Source organism: Pyrgilauda ruficollis, unplaced genomic scaffold (genome assembly GCF_017590135.1).
Source record: "Pyrgilauda ruficollis isolate IOZ18807 unplaced genomic scaffold, ASM1759013v1 scaffold4, whole genome shotgun sequence".
Taxonomy (NCBI): Eukaryota; Metazoa; Chordata; class Aves; order Passeriformes; family Passeridae; genus Pyrgilauda; species Pyrgilauda ruficollis.
Genome location: NW_024525489.1, coordinates 7,747,205 through 7,763,962, shown reverse-complemented (window position 1 = coordinate 7,763,962; position 16,758 = coordinate 7,747,205). Strand labels below are relative to the sequence as shown.

The following is a 16,758-nucleotide window of genomic DNA, read 5'->3' as shown; positions in this document are numbered from 1 at the left end:
GAGCTATACAGTTAGCTTTATTAGTTTAGTGTGGTAACTAGCTCTTGATTTGGGAGTTCATAGAGAGTTTTCCTGTAGACAGGCTTTGAGGAAGTCTTGCATTTTATCTGTTATTGAAAGACTATAATTTGGTATTTTAAACCATTAAATTTTGCATGTTGTTCTTCATCTGAAAGACTGTACTTTGATTCTGTAGGGAAGTTTAGTTTTGCATAAACATATAGAAAAATTGGGAAACACAGTATCATTGTAAGACTAAGCGTTACTTTAAGATAAGTAATTCTTAATTATCTGAAGCAACAATACCAACACTGATTAGAGTATCTTGCTAAAGATGGATTCAAACAGGCCTAATTCTTTCCTCTTGAGTAGGTTCTAAAGATCTACACTAGGAAAACCATCAGCTTAACTGATGCTAAATATAATTTGTGGCTGAACAGGAGAGAAATAATTCCTAATGAAAGGATGATTGCCTTGAACTTCTGTCACTTCAGCAGCTGCCTGATAAGGTGTTTATTTATTGTCCTTGCTGTGGGGTCAGCAAGGTGTTTCAAATCTAGGGCTTGTAACTGAAAGAGGTAGTGCTATTCTGTGTTGTAAAACAGAGTCCCTGGTATGAAATTATGTCATAGTTTTTACTTTACAAAGTAGATTGAGTTGGTCAAGACCAAATTCCTTTCTTTGCATGGCATAGTTTCTAGTAAACTTCATAAAATACAGAACAAATTCATACATGGCTAGAAACACTGACTTTTTGTTGTTGTTCTTTCGGACTTCAAAATGCTAGTTGTAAGCAGAATTTCACCTAATATTTTCTATGGAAACTTATAGAATGCAGCTGAGCAGCTATGTGGCGTCTGTTTCACTGCTTGTCATTCGGTGTGCTCTCTAAAGACTCTTTGTGGAGTTAAATTCTTGTGTGTTTGGGAGCTCTGAAGCAGGAGCTGTACTTTAAGGCTTATGGTGTCCCTCCTGCATCTAATTGAATAACTGCAGCTTTGAGTCACTATGAGCTTTTTTGTAATACTTTTGCTAAAGATGGCTTTAACAGCTTTTGTCTAATTTGACTGATTTTGAAAGATGGACTGTCATATAAGCAACACTTTTATGGCGTGTAAAACTAAAGGTTTTGAGTAAAGCAGTGGGAATTTGAGGAATGTTCCTTTCTCATCCAGCAATGTTTTTAGTATTAAATATATTTTGTAATGAAAATATCTCCTGGGTTCTATATATTGTTCACATTTAAAGCTAGTTCTTTATATTATTTTAAAAACACAGATTAATTGGATGCTTTTTGCCTTGATTTTGTTGAATAATAATGGCTTTCTAGTGTAATCCTTTTTCATGATCCTAACATCTTCATTTGCTCTACCACCACTTTATTGGTGATGGGGAAACACCAGATTATGAATCTTATCTCATGTATCATAATGAACAGGCTTTTGAAAATCTCTTTGACCTTTTTATTTTTTTAATACATTATTCAGTATATACCAAAAGCTTTTAATCTTGAACTTCTGTGATTTATGTTTCTCATATGAAAAAAAGCAATAGCATAGCTGTGTCAGAGCCAGGGTCCATCAGTCCTGGTGTCCTGTTGTTCCTGTTGTGAAGCACGTGTGGCAGCACAAATCACAGCCCAGCCTGTGCTGTGCTGTGGGCTCCAGCTGGCCACAGTAACCACCACAGCAGAAGGAATTGTGCTGTGCACAGCACAGAGGTGCTGGAGCACTCGTGTGCCCAGACATGAGTTGCTAGAAGGGGCAGGTAGCTCTGCCTTTGATCATGGTGAGGAGCTGAAGTTGCTTCTGCCATGTGCAATGTCCTGCTTGACAGGAGCAGAAAGAGCAAGACGAGTCAGAATGCAAATGAGGGTTGTTGCTGTTTCCTGTGAAGAGCTTCTTCAACCTGCCCTAGCTGGTTCTCATTAGTCTGCAAAAATGGGTGTGTAGGGAGACATGTAACAACAGATGCAGGCATCCTATTTCTGTAGTGTAACTCTCAACCCTTTTGGGTGTTAGGCTGTTCAGGAACTATTTATGACTTCTGTGTTTCCGGTAAGGCCCAATGGATTTCTCATTCATGAAGTAGCCCAATCTTCTTTTGAGTATGTGCTTAATTAAGTCTTCCTTGGCCCTTCTTAGTTGGTTTAAATCATAACATCTGTCAACATAATTAAAGCTTGATACATTCCAACTGAGTGTCTAAATGCAGTGTTCTTTCCTAAAGAATATTTTGTCATTTTATTTATTTTTATTTTTCTGTCCCAGGTGATTCATACCCCAATTACTTTAGTAAATAACACTGAATAAACCTTTGACTCTTTTTTTAGTGTTGTACTTTGTGGGAACCTCTGGCTTTTGTAGCCACAAGTTTATGAACAGTATATTTATCAATAAATATGTAAAAAGTTGGGTTAGAGGAATTAGCCACAATTACTAAATCATGATTTTGAAGGGAGTTTTTGTGGCAGATCATCATTTTATGGCCAAATATGAAAATCTCGTCCCATTTTGAGGTTGCTTTTAGAGTGACCAGGATTTTCTTCCAAGTATCTTCCTTGTACACCAGTCTCTTCTTTGTACTGGTATTTTAAAGGATTGAAGTTGTAGATCAGGAATTTGGAAGTTGTAGGAACAGCAAGTTATGTAAAGTTGGATAAAGTTGCCTTTTGCTTCTCTGGTTATTAGTCCAGTGTTACATTTGATTGTAGGGAAATTATCTCAATGTATTGTGGAAGTCTGAAATGTTGGTAAGGTTCTTGAGAATGTCAGGAAGATGCATTCATCTTTAAACCCACAAATGTCTAGAATGATACATCTTTTCTTTATTATACATACATTAAATGTTTTACATAGCTTTGAAAATGTTTACAGTGAAAACTTACTACCTAAGAAACCTGCAAGTTTTAAAAACTGCAATTTAGTTAAACCACTGTTGTTAACTAGCTGGTTATTTGTCATCGTTATGCATTTTGTAGGTATGTAATAGCTTTGAATTTAAAAGAGAGTAAATTGTAAGTGTTCTTATTTTATTATTTTTACCTTTTACAAGAAAGGCTCTTTTTCCTATAAAAATTGGAAGATCAAATAGGCAATGCTTATTTAAGCTGAGTAAGAAAACAAATTGCTTTAGTCAATGTTAAAAGGCTCCTTAAAGTATTTAGAGTATGGGTGGCATGGTCTCTAGCATAAAGCTGAGGGCCCACCAGGTGGTGCTGGTGGAATACATTTAATGTTGCCTTAGCTACTTAAAATGTGTCTTAACAACTGTGAATGATATGGGCGCAGTACAGGAAAACTTAGTTCATATGCAACAAGCCAGTCTGTACAATTGAAAAGAATACACTGCGATATTGTGTAGTGGCTTTGTGATTTGGGTACTTTTAATTTTTAAAAATTGGATATAGATGCTGAGGAAAAACCCCTTACCCATGGGATGGCTGATGTGGGAAGCACAGTATGGAGGCATAGTTCCAGATCCTTTACCTGTTTTTTTGTTAATTCAAAGATAAGTTTATGGAACTTGTTCATTCATGTCCTAGAAGCTTATTGTATCATATCATAACCATGTGCTTATTTGTCTACTGCATATTGACTTTAAAAAGCAAAATATTTTTTCACTAAAGCTGTTTCAAATGTTTCGATTTGGTGAGAATCTTTCCTCCTAAGGAATGCACAGTAATGAGGGTCTCATTATGGGGCCAGTTCTATTGGTTTTGTCTGCTAAGTGACTTAAAAAGTCAAAATAGAAACAGATTCTGAAGATGCACAAGATTTTAATACAATTTCACCAGATCTTATGTAGCTGGGATTTTTTTGACTCTTTTGAGAATTCTATCCATTATAGAAATGGGAAGAGGAGATTGAAGAACAGCATGGACCATAGTAGTTTGGAGTAAATTTGTTTCCTACTCATTTGAGCATATTTGGTTTTCTCTTAATATGCCCTGACATAAAATGTGTATACATTATTTAAAAGACACGATGTGGAGCATTTAGCAACATTAAATTAGCTTAAATTGTCTATAAAGCCATCACCCTTTTCAAGAGAATGATGAGAATGTGGAAAACATACGAAATGTCAGTGAACCAAAGTGACTGTCTCCTGTCTAGTCAAAAAGTAAAAGCCAGAACATCTGCTGACAATCCCTAAAACTTGTGATCTTAATATTTTGACCAAGCTAAATGTTTCAGCATTCTGTGTACCATTGTCATATTAGTAGCCACCTCCCTGTAGCCATATCAAACCATGTGATAGCCACTATTAGTTCTGTAAAAGTTTGGTTGACTGTTGTTGAATGAACCAGAGGATGGTTTCTTTGGAGTGTCTGGCCTTATGCATTTAACCTGGGTAAACGATTTATTTAACGTCTGGGTTTTGCTGTCTTGGGCAGAGGTTCTACGTGAGTGGAAGTTCTTGCTCCCCTTTTCCACGTCTGCTATACCAAATACTTCATAGAATAACTGCATGTGTGTAGTAAACCATCTCAGAGTGGATCTCAAGTATCCAGTGTATGCTGCTTCTGAAAGTGCTTTTTATCTCTTGTTGTCTTTCTTGAAATAATTTTTTACTTGGCTTCCTTCCTTCTCCTCACTGAGTGTATGAATGTTTTTGCTCTTGAGGAAAGGAAATATGCTTTTTTCAAATGTTTCTGTCTCCTATCCTGAGTTTTAATTTTATCTACTCATTTTAGCAAGGAGTTTTTGTACTGCCTACCTTAAAATTTGACACAAGTCACATATTACCATAGAATGGCAGTGTTGGTGCAATCCTTATCCTTCTGCAAATCAGCAGTGTAGTATTAATGAGAAACAGTAAAATATCAAGTGTGTTAAAATTCCCATCAAGTTCACATCTGTTTGTTCACTGCAGAAAATACCAGGAGAGGATCAAGCAATAGACTGTGTTCAGTAGTACAGTTTATAGTACAGCATTGTAAAAATAACTGCAAAACACTGATTTTTTTAAAATCTAAAATTATATTACTTATATATTAATATATAATATATATAATTAATTTTATTAATTGTATTATTAGTGTATTAAATTTTGCATGTGGACTAACATTTGGGATCTGTTGGAATACGAAGATTGAAGAGAGATTAGTGAAAAGCTGTTAGAAGTGTGTGCTTATGTGTGGTTTTTTGGAAGCAATATCCAGAAAGGGAACGCTTGCCAGATGCTGCCTTTACAAGGTGTGAACAGGTTAAGAAATACATTCTGCTGCATTGTTCTTTAAATTACTTGTTCATCAGAGAAATCAGTTTTATGAGTCTTCTGTCAACATCTTTATGTTCAGCAGTTAGGTTTGTGTGATACGATCTTACTTCTGAGCGCTGTGATGGGAATGTTTTATGAATGTCATTTATAGTGAAGGAGTGCTCGTAGTACTGAATCTTTCAAAAAGATCATGAAATAGTTTCATTTTCACTTGCCCTATTCACCTGGTCTGAGGATTTTTTTTTCTCCATTTGAATAGGTCTGGAGTTATATCCATCTTAAAGATAGCCGTATTTTATTCTCTGTATTTATTGAAAGATCCAGTCTGTTTGTACTACTGTGCTTTAGAGTTTTGGGTAACTTTAAAATCTGACTTGTGTGCAGCACTCCACCAAATTGCAGTTTTGATTGGGGAAGAGGGGAATCTGTAAAAAAAAAAAAGAAATTCTTAACTTTTGTATTTGCATTTTATACTGTTTACTGTTACGGTGCTTGGAACATTGAATGGGAATATATTTAACTTCTGAGCTGTTCTCCAGCTTTTTCTAAAGGGAGTGGATTCTAGGTATCAGTTTCTTTATTTAAAAATTTGATCTAATAAATGTTCCTAAAAGGAAAATTTATAGTCCAATTTTAAAACAATATAAAGCAAAGTTACGTTTTTTTGCTGAAAGGTCTGTTTCTTAAGGACTGTGGTTTCTCTCCTTATGGCAAAGATTAGGTTATTTTAAAAGTGGAATAGTAAAAGTAAAAATAGTTCTGAAACTGATAGTATTAATCTCCAGAGCAGTAACTGTATGATGCCATAATTATCAACCTGAAATTCCAGTTCTGTTGAAGTTATTTGAAGAAATATACTGTTGATTCAGTGGTGTCAGAATTTTACAGCTGAAAATAGACTGTGAATATTTGATTGCAGTTTTCTCTTTAGTGGAACTAGAGCACTTGAAGGGTTTTTAATTATGTGTTTGATTTGAATTGCTGAGTTTATCATCATTACTGAATGAGTTTGAGGTGTATGGTAGATAAATGAACTGAAGTTTAAGTTCCTGAAGACAAGCAATCTGTTTTTCTTTGGGGATGGCAGTGAGAGCTGGGAGAAGACGGTATTGAATGCTGCTGAGAACGGAGCTGCAGCTCTGTGCCTCAATCTGCATCAAGTTGGAGCTTTTTGAGTGTTTTAGGGCAGCTGGCTTGAGGCAATGTGTGTGCTTCCTCACGGCTTGGATTCAAGTGATACGTTAGACTTTAGAATCTAGGTGTTTTTAATGAAATTGTCAGGTAGGTTTAATTTTGTTTATGGAAGCCGATTTGCTTATTTACTTCTGGTATCGCTTGTTTCTTGTATTCATTTTCTTTCCTCTTGTAAAGATTGAGACAGGGACTGAGATCATGCACAGTGTATGTTTATAATAAGGCCAGAATTGATAAAGAATGACTGTTGCAGGTCCGGGAGGGGTGGTTTTGCTTAATTGAGGATATTTTCCTTTGTATTGACTTACTTTTGAAAGCATTTAGTTTATTCAAAACCTGAGGCTTTAGAAACACATCTAAATATTCAGTTAAGTCACTTGCAAAGTCTTTCTCATGTGTTTTTCAGCTGTGTGCTGTTTTACATATTTGCAGTTTTATTTTTCAGCATTGTCAGTGAAGCGGGAGCATCCATCTACAGTGTCAGTCCAGAGGCGTCCAAGGAAATGCCAGACCTAGACCCTAACCTAAGAAGTGCAGGTATGAAGAGTATTTAATTTTATCATATTTCAACATGGAGCTCAATTCTCAATTCTCAGCCTGTTTTGTTTATATTCTTAAATAAAATAGCCAAAAGTAGAAAAAAGTTTTGGATATTTTGTTTCTAAACCTTAATTATTCTGTCATTTCACATTTGAAGTCCTAGGCGTGCAAGTGAATGACATCACCTTCTACTAACGCCTGTAATGTAAAGATCCTTGTGGATGTATTCCTTCAACAGGCTGGTACAGGAGAATTTATAGCGATGAATAGAACCAATGAATTGCATGAACTTTCCCAGTTGCACATGTCCATGCACATAGGGGCTTGACTTCCCTCTTCTCCTCCGTGTGTACATAAATATCTAGCAATAATTAAACCATTCAAGGGCTGGAAAAACAGCGTAAAACTAGAGCAGATAATTTAAAAGTGTGCATTTGTTGTGATCACTGGAGTCTTCATGTAGCTGAATACATTTTTCAAGAAATACTGTTTAGGCTTTGTTTTTAAAAAGTTATCTACTTCAGCATAAATGTCACTGAGGTCTAACACAGCAAGTGGAAATGTGCAAGTGTTGCCACTTTATAATTTTAAATGTTTGGTTAAAGAGTAGTCTTTAAAGATCAAATTCCTAGCAGCTCCGTCCGTGTCCAGATTCTACTCATAGATTTGTTTTATTCGGAGACAGCTGTGAGGCCAGGTTTAAGGTTATTTTTGTATTACTTCACTTATGTATTTTTAATTGTGTGTCTTATTGGTTTTTTTTTATCTACCTCATGGGTTTTTTTGGTCTTAGTTTTTCTGCAGTTTGCTGTCATACTCAATCAAATATAGCATATTAGAAAATGCAGCAGCACTTGTATATCGAACTTTTCCAGTCAAAATTATAATGTTCTTAATGTTTTTCTAGCAGGTTACTGGCCTGGAAATCCTTTGAAGGGTATAGATCTGCAGAAAAGAATTCTGACATGGTATTCAGGGGTAAAACTTTATAGAACTCTCCATGTTTCCCTTTCCTCTTATTTCCACAAAGGGGAAAGTGTTAACTTGATGTTTCAAGTGAATGTTTTTACAGGAATGTTCTTGGAATGTCTGTATCAGCGCTTCCATTTGCAGGAGAGGTCTCTAGCTTCTTTTTGCGTGACTCTTTTTTCCCTGCCTGCAAACAGACCCTGTTGTGACTATTTCTTCCCTGGGCCACAGAGGTTTTAAATGTGTCATGGTATGGCCAGAGCAAATACTAGCCATGTGACATTTCTGTATTTGTGACAGAAAACACTAGCTTTCCCCTGGGCCACAGTTTTTTATGGTGCTGATGTATTAAATGTAGGTTTAAAGTTGATGTAAATGAACAAAAACACTGAAAAGGAGGAAATCTAATTATTAACATTATGCCTTTTCAGGTGTACATGTTTCTCATATTCTCAAAATTAATTTTTCAACATTCCAGACACTTTTATTTAGTGTTTTACATCAAATACAGTAAAAGAAATCAAATTTTTAATATATGATCAATTCAAATATTAATTACCCAGAGTTCATAATTGCTCTATTATTACTAGGATTTTCTTCAGCCTTAATTTAAGTGCTCTTGCAGCTGATTTTAAAAGCATCAGCAATTTTACCACGCCGCAGCAGTCCCACTGAGTGGATTGAAATTGAAAAAGAGTAGGGTAGAAATTGAAAAATAATTGCCTAGTTCCATGGATGTTGGCTGTTATGAAACTGACAAGGTATCAAGGATCAATACTGTCAAGGTATTCTAGAAGTTTTAGGCTTTCTTCCTGACTTCTTTTGGTGTCAATTTGTAATTAGCTGTGCTAAAGCTATGAATGTTTTCTTGAAGTTGAATGTAAAAATGGGACATAACATTAGAGGGAAACATTAACTGATGTTTGAGGCTTTTTCAGACTTTTTTCTTGACTATCTTACTTGTATAGTTTCAGTTTTCCTTTAATTTGCAGTATACAGAAAAGTGACATTGTGTCAAAGCTGACTTGCTTTTTATTTTAATTGTTGTCTTACATCATGTCAGATTCTGTGCTTACATGATAGCATTTAGTACATTAAAGGAAGCTGACAGCTGCATGATGAAATGTGACATTTATAGTTAAAATAAAAGGTACAGCTGACGTGAGATATCTGTGATCTTAACACTATTTGCCACTTTAACATTTTTCTCAACAAAACTTTATAGAAGGTTTTAGGCTTTTTGAATGACACAGGCCTATGTTTGTCCATTGGGTACATAAAAGTAAAATATTAATACATGTTATATGACAACTTTCTCATATCTGTAATATTTGAAGTGGTGTTTGGCAATTGCTTGTAGTCAGTTTTTGCTTTATTAAAAAAACCAGAAGTTATCAGTCCTGATGGAAGAATTAACTGCATAGTTTCTCCTTGGCTGAGTGCCCTATACAGGGGGAATGCCAACAACCTTCAGCATTTCTTGGGGGTGCTAATTAAAGGTATTAGTTAATCCAAGGTCTCAGCTGGGGTTGGTTTTTTTTCCCCTTTGAGCTGTCTTTGAAGGTCATGGATGACACGAGTTTGTAATAGATGATTGAGAAATATATCTTTTTAAACTAATGGTGTATATACAAACTGTAGAGAAAAGTCTTTATAAACATCCAAACAGAACTTTTAGCCAAAATTGCAGTTGCTTTAAAAAAAAAAAAATAATAAAGCTCTTTTTTAAAACAAATTTATGTTGTCTGCAGTACAGGGAATTAAGTAGGATCTTTCCAACTTTAGAAGTATCATGAATATTTCATGAAAGTGCAGAAGCTTCTGTACTGCTGCTTCAATTCCTATTAAATCTTGTGGAGTGGGACTCACCTAAGTAGATACTAAAGAGCTTGATGAAACCTAGTTACTTGTGTTTGAGTAGGGTGAGAAGGTATATATCCCCTTCTGACAGTCATTGTAGGATTAATGAGCAGAACAGCTATTTCTCAGCCTCACAGAATTAGGAGATAAGAGGCTTATAGGCCAGAGCAATAAAAGGATTTCCTACTTGATAGGCTGAGGAAGTTCAGCTGCAGCAGATTAGGAGGGTTCTGCCTAGACAGCAAGGCACTGGAGTTCAGTAATGGGGAGTTTTGGATGACCCTGCAGTAGGATTGCAGTCTGACAGAGAAGGGAGTGCAAGGCTTCCTTGAGTTCTTCTTCTCAAAAGCTGTGCCCAAGGACACACTTGAGATTTGGGGTGGGAATTTTTGTAGGGAAGAATGGAGACAATAAAAAGAGTGGTTTGCAAGCTGGCAGTGTTGATCACCTTTGTGAAGTTTATTAGTATGTGCTCTAGCAAGGCTCTGTGACTGCCAGCTCTGAGGCTGCAATGAGGTATTGGTAATGTGGGAGCTGTGAGGCTGGGTGGATGACTTCAGTTCTATTTCTGCCCTGGCATGTGTCCTCTGGCCACCCTCTTGAAGCAGCAGTTAAAATGTTTCATTTGGTGGAGTTTTCATAAAGCTGTGAAATTCACTTTTTTTTTGGTTATTCCATTCATTTGTTGGGATTTTTTGCTTCTTTTTTTAAAAAAAAAGTTATTTATTTCCTGACCTAGCATCATTACACCACTTCATGTTTAGCCTTTAGTTAGTTTTTATTTATGACAGCTTCAGGTAGGAGTTATGCACTTGAACTTGCCTGTAAAATCTCCTGGATTGCTCTGGGTCCCTGTGATTGAGATTTATTTGGGCCTTTGTTCAATGCAAAGCCTGGATGCAGGTTTCCCTTAGAAGCAGTTGTAAGAGTTTACTGGGCATGGTACTTTGCCTTAACTTTAGCAGTACTTCACTTGCCAGGAGTTACCTTTCATTGCCAGAGCACATGAGATGACTTCTTGGTGTGTTATTCTTTGTGGAAGGAAAAAGTTAAACTCAGTAGTAACAGGCATTCCTCCCTTAGAGAGATGAGCTCTGTGACAATCCATGCCAGCCTGGGTTTGGTTACTGTCGCTGGGCCTATGAATCCTGGTATTCAGTGATTTTCCAAAGGTTGATGTCATTCCTTTACTTCCATCCTGTTCCATAGAGTTTTAGCTAAGAGTTTTAGCTTAGGTTTTATTTTGTTGTGCAGAGCCTGTATTCCTAATAAAAGTAAGTTTTATGGGATAAGAAATGAAGGCTGTGAGTACAGGTGTCAACATGTACACTCTTCCAGGCTTTCTTTTTTCTTCTCTCACTGCTTCTCCACTTCTACACCCCTCTGTTGCAAATGCTTGTTGGCTTGAGCAAGTTTGGCCAGACAAAAGGGGAAGACTGAGGAGGAACAGGTGAAGTATATAGAAAGCGTAAGCACATGTAACTCGTGTTGAAGGATTGTCACACACAAATGTGAAATTTATGTATTTTCTGGATGCCTGGGAGCTTTTTAAGTATGGCCAGCTAGTGGAGGTTTTGTTGTCCATAGTATAAGGAGGATAAAGGATGTACCAATTGTTTGGCTTGTGCTCACAAAGAATTTTTTTCTTCTGCTGCCTCTCACCTCTTGGATGCCATAATGAAATCAATGTTGCTTAATAACTAAGAATCAGAGGAAACTGATGCATTCTAATAAAGCAGTGGCCTGATGATAGAGAATGGCCTGATGATAGAGAATTGCTATGAAGCAGGAGTCATGCTGGGATTTTACTCTGGTTTCAATACGCACGCAGTTATATAAATGAGAAATGTCTTCATTTCATTAAATTGATGAATTACCTTTCCTTCTGAGATGACTGCTCTAACAAATAAGCAATTTTTTCTTTCTTTCACTACTTAAAAACTAAAATAAAAGGGGGAGAAAGGGGCTGTTTTTTCCAACACCATATTTGTGTAACCACTTGTTAGAAGAGATCTCATGCTAAACCTCTCTATTTTATTTTCTTACCTTATGCAATCATACACACTTGATTTTTAATTTGTAATTCTGTGTTCAAATGCTGAAAGAAGAGCAGCATCTCTGGGCTTGTCTAATGTAACAGCTCTAAGAAATGTGCATTTTCATCTTGGACATGAAGGACTAGGGCTTTGTCAAGGCCACATAGTTGTGTCACGCAGTTAGGAAAGCACCAAAGGTAGATAAAATATTCCCTACAGCTACTCTTTTTGAAGATTTGGAAAGCTAACAGGGCAAGCATGTGTCATGCTGCATGCACAGGTACGATCCAGTATGGGAACTGTGTTGTTTCTAAGGGGTGTTTTCTGAGGATAAGGAAGAATCTGAGAGAGCCAAAGGTCACACAGCACAGCTTGCCTTAGCATTGTCAAATCCCATCTGCTTGTCTCCTCTCCACAGGGCAGAACACATTGCATTATTGTACACTCAAAGTTCAGCACACTTGCACTTTTCCTTTCAAAAGAAAGCCTTGTAGGCTTTGAGGGCTTGTTAGGACTTTCAGACTGTTATGCTACAGGGTTTCATTCCCTGGGGTCCTGTTAGAGACACAGAGTTCAGAGCTGTCATACTGGCCAGCAAGTACAAGGTAGAGATTGGAAAAAATGTAATTTCTTTTGACTTTATCTTAAGGAAAGTAAAACAATTTGATGATTAGATGTGTGGGACATAGTGCCTGGATGTCTACTTGAGCTAATTTCTTCATCTTCTTAAAAGAGCACTGCTCCCCTTTGGCTAGTCAGGAGAGAAGGTCATTTTTCAAGAACTTTATTGTTTTATTGAAGTCCTACGGTTAAAACGTTCACACTGCTGTCGAAGTGGGAGCTTTCTTCTACAGCTAGTTGGAGAGAATTGGTGGAAGTTCCACAAGCTTTCAGAAGAGAAAGTAAGCACTGAATTCTCATGCATTAAAACATTTTGTCAGCCCAATGTTAAATTGGGTGGTGTGCAATTAGAGCAGTATGAAATGAAATCCTATTTCATCTCTCATCTATTGTGTTCTGTAGCATTTAAAATGAGTTTAATTATACTTTTGAAAGGATGGAGAACAGAGAACCACTCTGTGGTGATGAACATGCAGTGGTTAGAAGTGAAAAGGGTGGTGAACAGCAGTAAGATGTTGAAAATAGAACATGTTAATGATAGTAATATTAATATACTAAAATAAAAGTAACAGCAATAATTAATTCTTAATTAATAATAGTAAAGTAAGTAATTAGTAATAGGAACAAGAGAGTCTTGTTACTTGTCTCCCCATAGGACCCAGTTCCTACTATTGAGCAGAAGCTCATCCCAAGGCGTGGGCTAGGCTCTACAAAAAAAAAAAATTAAACAGAAATTATGGGGACTCTGTGGGCTCTATAGGAAATCCAAAGCCAGTCCCTAACTGCAGATAGTATGGAAATGACTAAGCCTTGCCCAGTTGGTCATGAATATGTACCTACACCAGGATATTGAGAAATAGCAAAATGGTCTTGAATTGCCCCAAACCAGTAGCACAGTCCTGAAAGGGATTTTACACAGATGTGAGAGATGTTTGTAGTCTTGTAGTTTTCTTGTTGTTCTAGACAAGAATCTAATGTTTTCTAACCTCTGTAAACCTCATGGTATGTGGGAGAGGTAGCGTGTAATCATTAACATCCTGCTTACTGGCACTGTATTTCCTGCTTACTGGCACTGTACTTCCTTTGAAGCTGTAGAGCTCAGGAGTGGGCTGGAGTTTGATCTCCTGCTGCCTGCAAGTTTTACGTGCTCTGGTCAAGCTGCTTTCCCCCTTCGCATAAAAGAGCTACAAGAACCATTCACTTCCCTCCTTCTGGTGTAACTCTGTGCATGAGTTGTGTCTGCGTATTTCCTTTTGAAGGCTTTGTTGCTTCCTTGAAACGTGGAGCTAGAGGAATGACCAGTACCAGGATGCTCGTCAATTCAAGGAGTTTTGGTTTCCTTTTGATACTGGGATTTGATGTGTTATTTGCCAAAGCTGATTTTCTTGCTACGGGCATAAGAAAGAACGTTCTGGTCACTTATAAAAGGTTAATATTTGTTGTTGATACAAATGACTAATTCTTCTAAGATACAGATGATTGGCTCTTGTAAGATTAAAACTTCAAGTAATTTTTTACTTTTAGCAGTAACAGTAATCAATGGCATAGTGATGCAGTTACCATTAGCAGTGTGAATGTGAAAAGGATATTGATGATACCTACATTTTAAGCTGAACAGATGGGGAAAAGTTTTTTTGGAGTTTATACCATCTTCTGAGACCAACTCATTTCTGTGACAGAAAAATCCCATGAGGATTCAGTTAAATTCTTATGTGTCCCCTTTCTCCTCTTGGATAAAATGGATACTATTCTGTGATACAGAAATTACTAATGCTTGAGAAAAATGTTTTTGAGAGTGTTCCTAAGAAAAAATATTGACTTTAAAAGACTGCATTGTAATATTCACTTGTCAAAGTTTTTCTTTTTAAACATATTTCTAACTTTATTGTTGTATTCAACCCATCTCTTTTAAAGATTTTTTTCTTGGTAATAAATAGGTAGAATATTGTCATTCATTATTTCATTAATCTTAGGCAAATAATAGATTATCAGTTTTATGGAGTTAAAAGTAAACTAAAATGTAACCTTTTTAAAACAAAAACCTGCTCACTTGCTGCGGAAGAGCTTTGGATGAAATGCAGCTGTTGAACAGTTGCTTAAAATAAATTGCATACTTTAAACCCACCAAGAAGATATATGAGGATTCAAAACTGTGTCACAAATCCTGACCTACTGAGAAAGAATGCTTAATGAAAAGACTACTGTACGTTTCACTGTATCCTTTGCAAGGAGGGTGAAATTCAGGTCAACAGGATAGAAGGCTTCCAGGACTCAGGAAACCTGAACAATCGATCACTGAGTAAACATTATTGCAGATACTTAGGGAGAGTAATTGATCTTGAACACAATAATAGCCTTTATAAAAGGATTTAAAAAGTTGTAATGTTTCCATATCTGCTCTGGTATGATATATTGACAGTAATTACTTATGCATTTGTGAGTCCCTGATTACCTAAAGGTGCTTTTTTTATTTCATTGACATTGAAGTTTCAACCAAGACTTTTGAATTGCAAAGGCTACTTAAAATAGGAGGGTGAGTGAGTTACGTGGGTCTTATAGTAGCATGTCTCAGCAAGAATGAAATATTGAGGTTTTGTAATAAAGATGCAGAATGTTTTCATTTATGACAATATTGGAGTTAAACTCATCATAGCTTAATAACTTGTGGTTGCCATATATTTATTTGTAAAGCATTTATAAAGCTATCTTCACATCTGGAAGCTTCACATTTTTTCAAAGCACAAAACAAATGCTCCCACTCATGTGGGGTGCTAAGCTGTCACAGTTATTGACTCAGACATATTTTTATCTTTATGTGAAGATGTGTTTAAGAGGAGGAATGCCATCATCCTGGACTTTTGACCAAAAATGTTTTTCTTTTTAAAGTGTTAAGCAACATTTAAATGCCACTGTAACTGAAAGAAATGGAAACGTTTTTGTTCTTCTAGTCATAAGCATTCTTCATTTTCATGCTTTCCTTATCTAAGCCTTAAAGCTCTTGCTTTATGGTGTGGCTCTTACATAAAGCAATGCAAAAAGAGAACATTTCTATATGTAGTTGTCTGTATACAGAAGTTGGCAGCCTGCCCCTAAAGTGGGCACAATACTTGAAACATAATAAATTTCATCTAGTTGACAAGATTTCCAGCTGCCCTTCCACCCTAAATAGTGTGCATGTCTGATTTGGGTCTTAATGGTTGCTTTAGACCTGTTCTGTTACTGAAGGTAGGCAGGTAGCCAAAAAAGTTAGCACTAATTCTAGTTTTTTCAGGCTGGCAGCTGACATGGCCCTTGCATAGATACCATACAGAGAAATAGAAAGGCTGCTATGTTGTTTTGGCCCTTCACTGTTGAGTGTGGCAAGTTTTTTCTGTCTTTAGTCTGAAGACTATTATCAGTATTCCTAAGTGAAAACTCTCCTGCGATTTGTGTGGAAAATGCTATTGCTTGCTATAGAAATTACTAGAGAAACAAAGTTATGTGGCGTATGTGTGAAGAAAATAGTCTTGATTTTAAATTTCTTCATTTGAAATTAGGGATTTGGTCTTTAAGACAGGAGTAGCCAGGTAATTAGCATATGTTTGCTAGTTCATGAGGGCATATCTACTTATTAGCCATTAGGAAACAAAACATTTTAATGTAATTCCTCACTTTCTATGAAGATCAGACACAGAGGTTGGCATGAGATGTGCAAGCAACTCTTATGGATGATTTTTTCCACCACAATGGCATCTTCATCACTGACACATTGTCTGCTGGGTTTGTCTTGGCAAATAACCAAAGTATGGAGTGAATTGAGACTTCCAAGAAGTTAAACTGCCTTTTTAATGAAATGGCAGAATATGTCCTATCTAATGACAAGACAGAATTACAGTAAGTATGCTTGCTGTGATTTTCTTTATTTCTCATTACACTTAAATGTGAAGTACATCTACACTGAAGTCAGAGGACCACCTAGACCATTCTGTCTCATCAAGTGTTAAAATTTTACATAAATTTATTGAAAGGCAGCACAGTATGTTACTGCCTTTCCAAGTGTTGCAATAATATTTTCATCCTAATTCTCAACTCCATGCTTTGCATTTATGGGGTGTGCAAGTCTTGTGGTGATTTTCTAATAGAGGGTCATGTCATCCTGATTTTAATACTTTGTTTAATATTGATTGGGGTTTTTTCACATTTTACTTAGACTAGCATATTTTAATAAATCTCTCAAACTTTTCAGGTGTGGCCATGCTGATAACTTTTGAGAAATCTGGTTTTCTCATTTTGCCCTGCATGTCATAATATAATGTAACCTTTTTTGCTTGGGCAA

General features: G+C 36.4%; 1 protein-coding gene across 1 annotated transcript in view; it reads left to right on the top strand.

The window, feature by feature from the left end:
• The window catches only part of SRBD1 (S1 RNA binding domain 1), a 124,531-nt gene that overhangs the window by 54,428 nt on the left and 53,345 nt on the right, over positions 1-16,758 (top strand). The window contains exon 18 of the mRNA XM_041477222.1: positions 6,863-6,954. Within this exon, the coding sequence (XP_041333156.1) occupies positions 6,863-6,954 (92 nt within the window). The remainder of the gene's footprint in view (positions 1-6,862; positions 6,955-16,758) is intronic.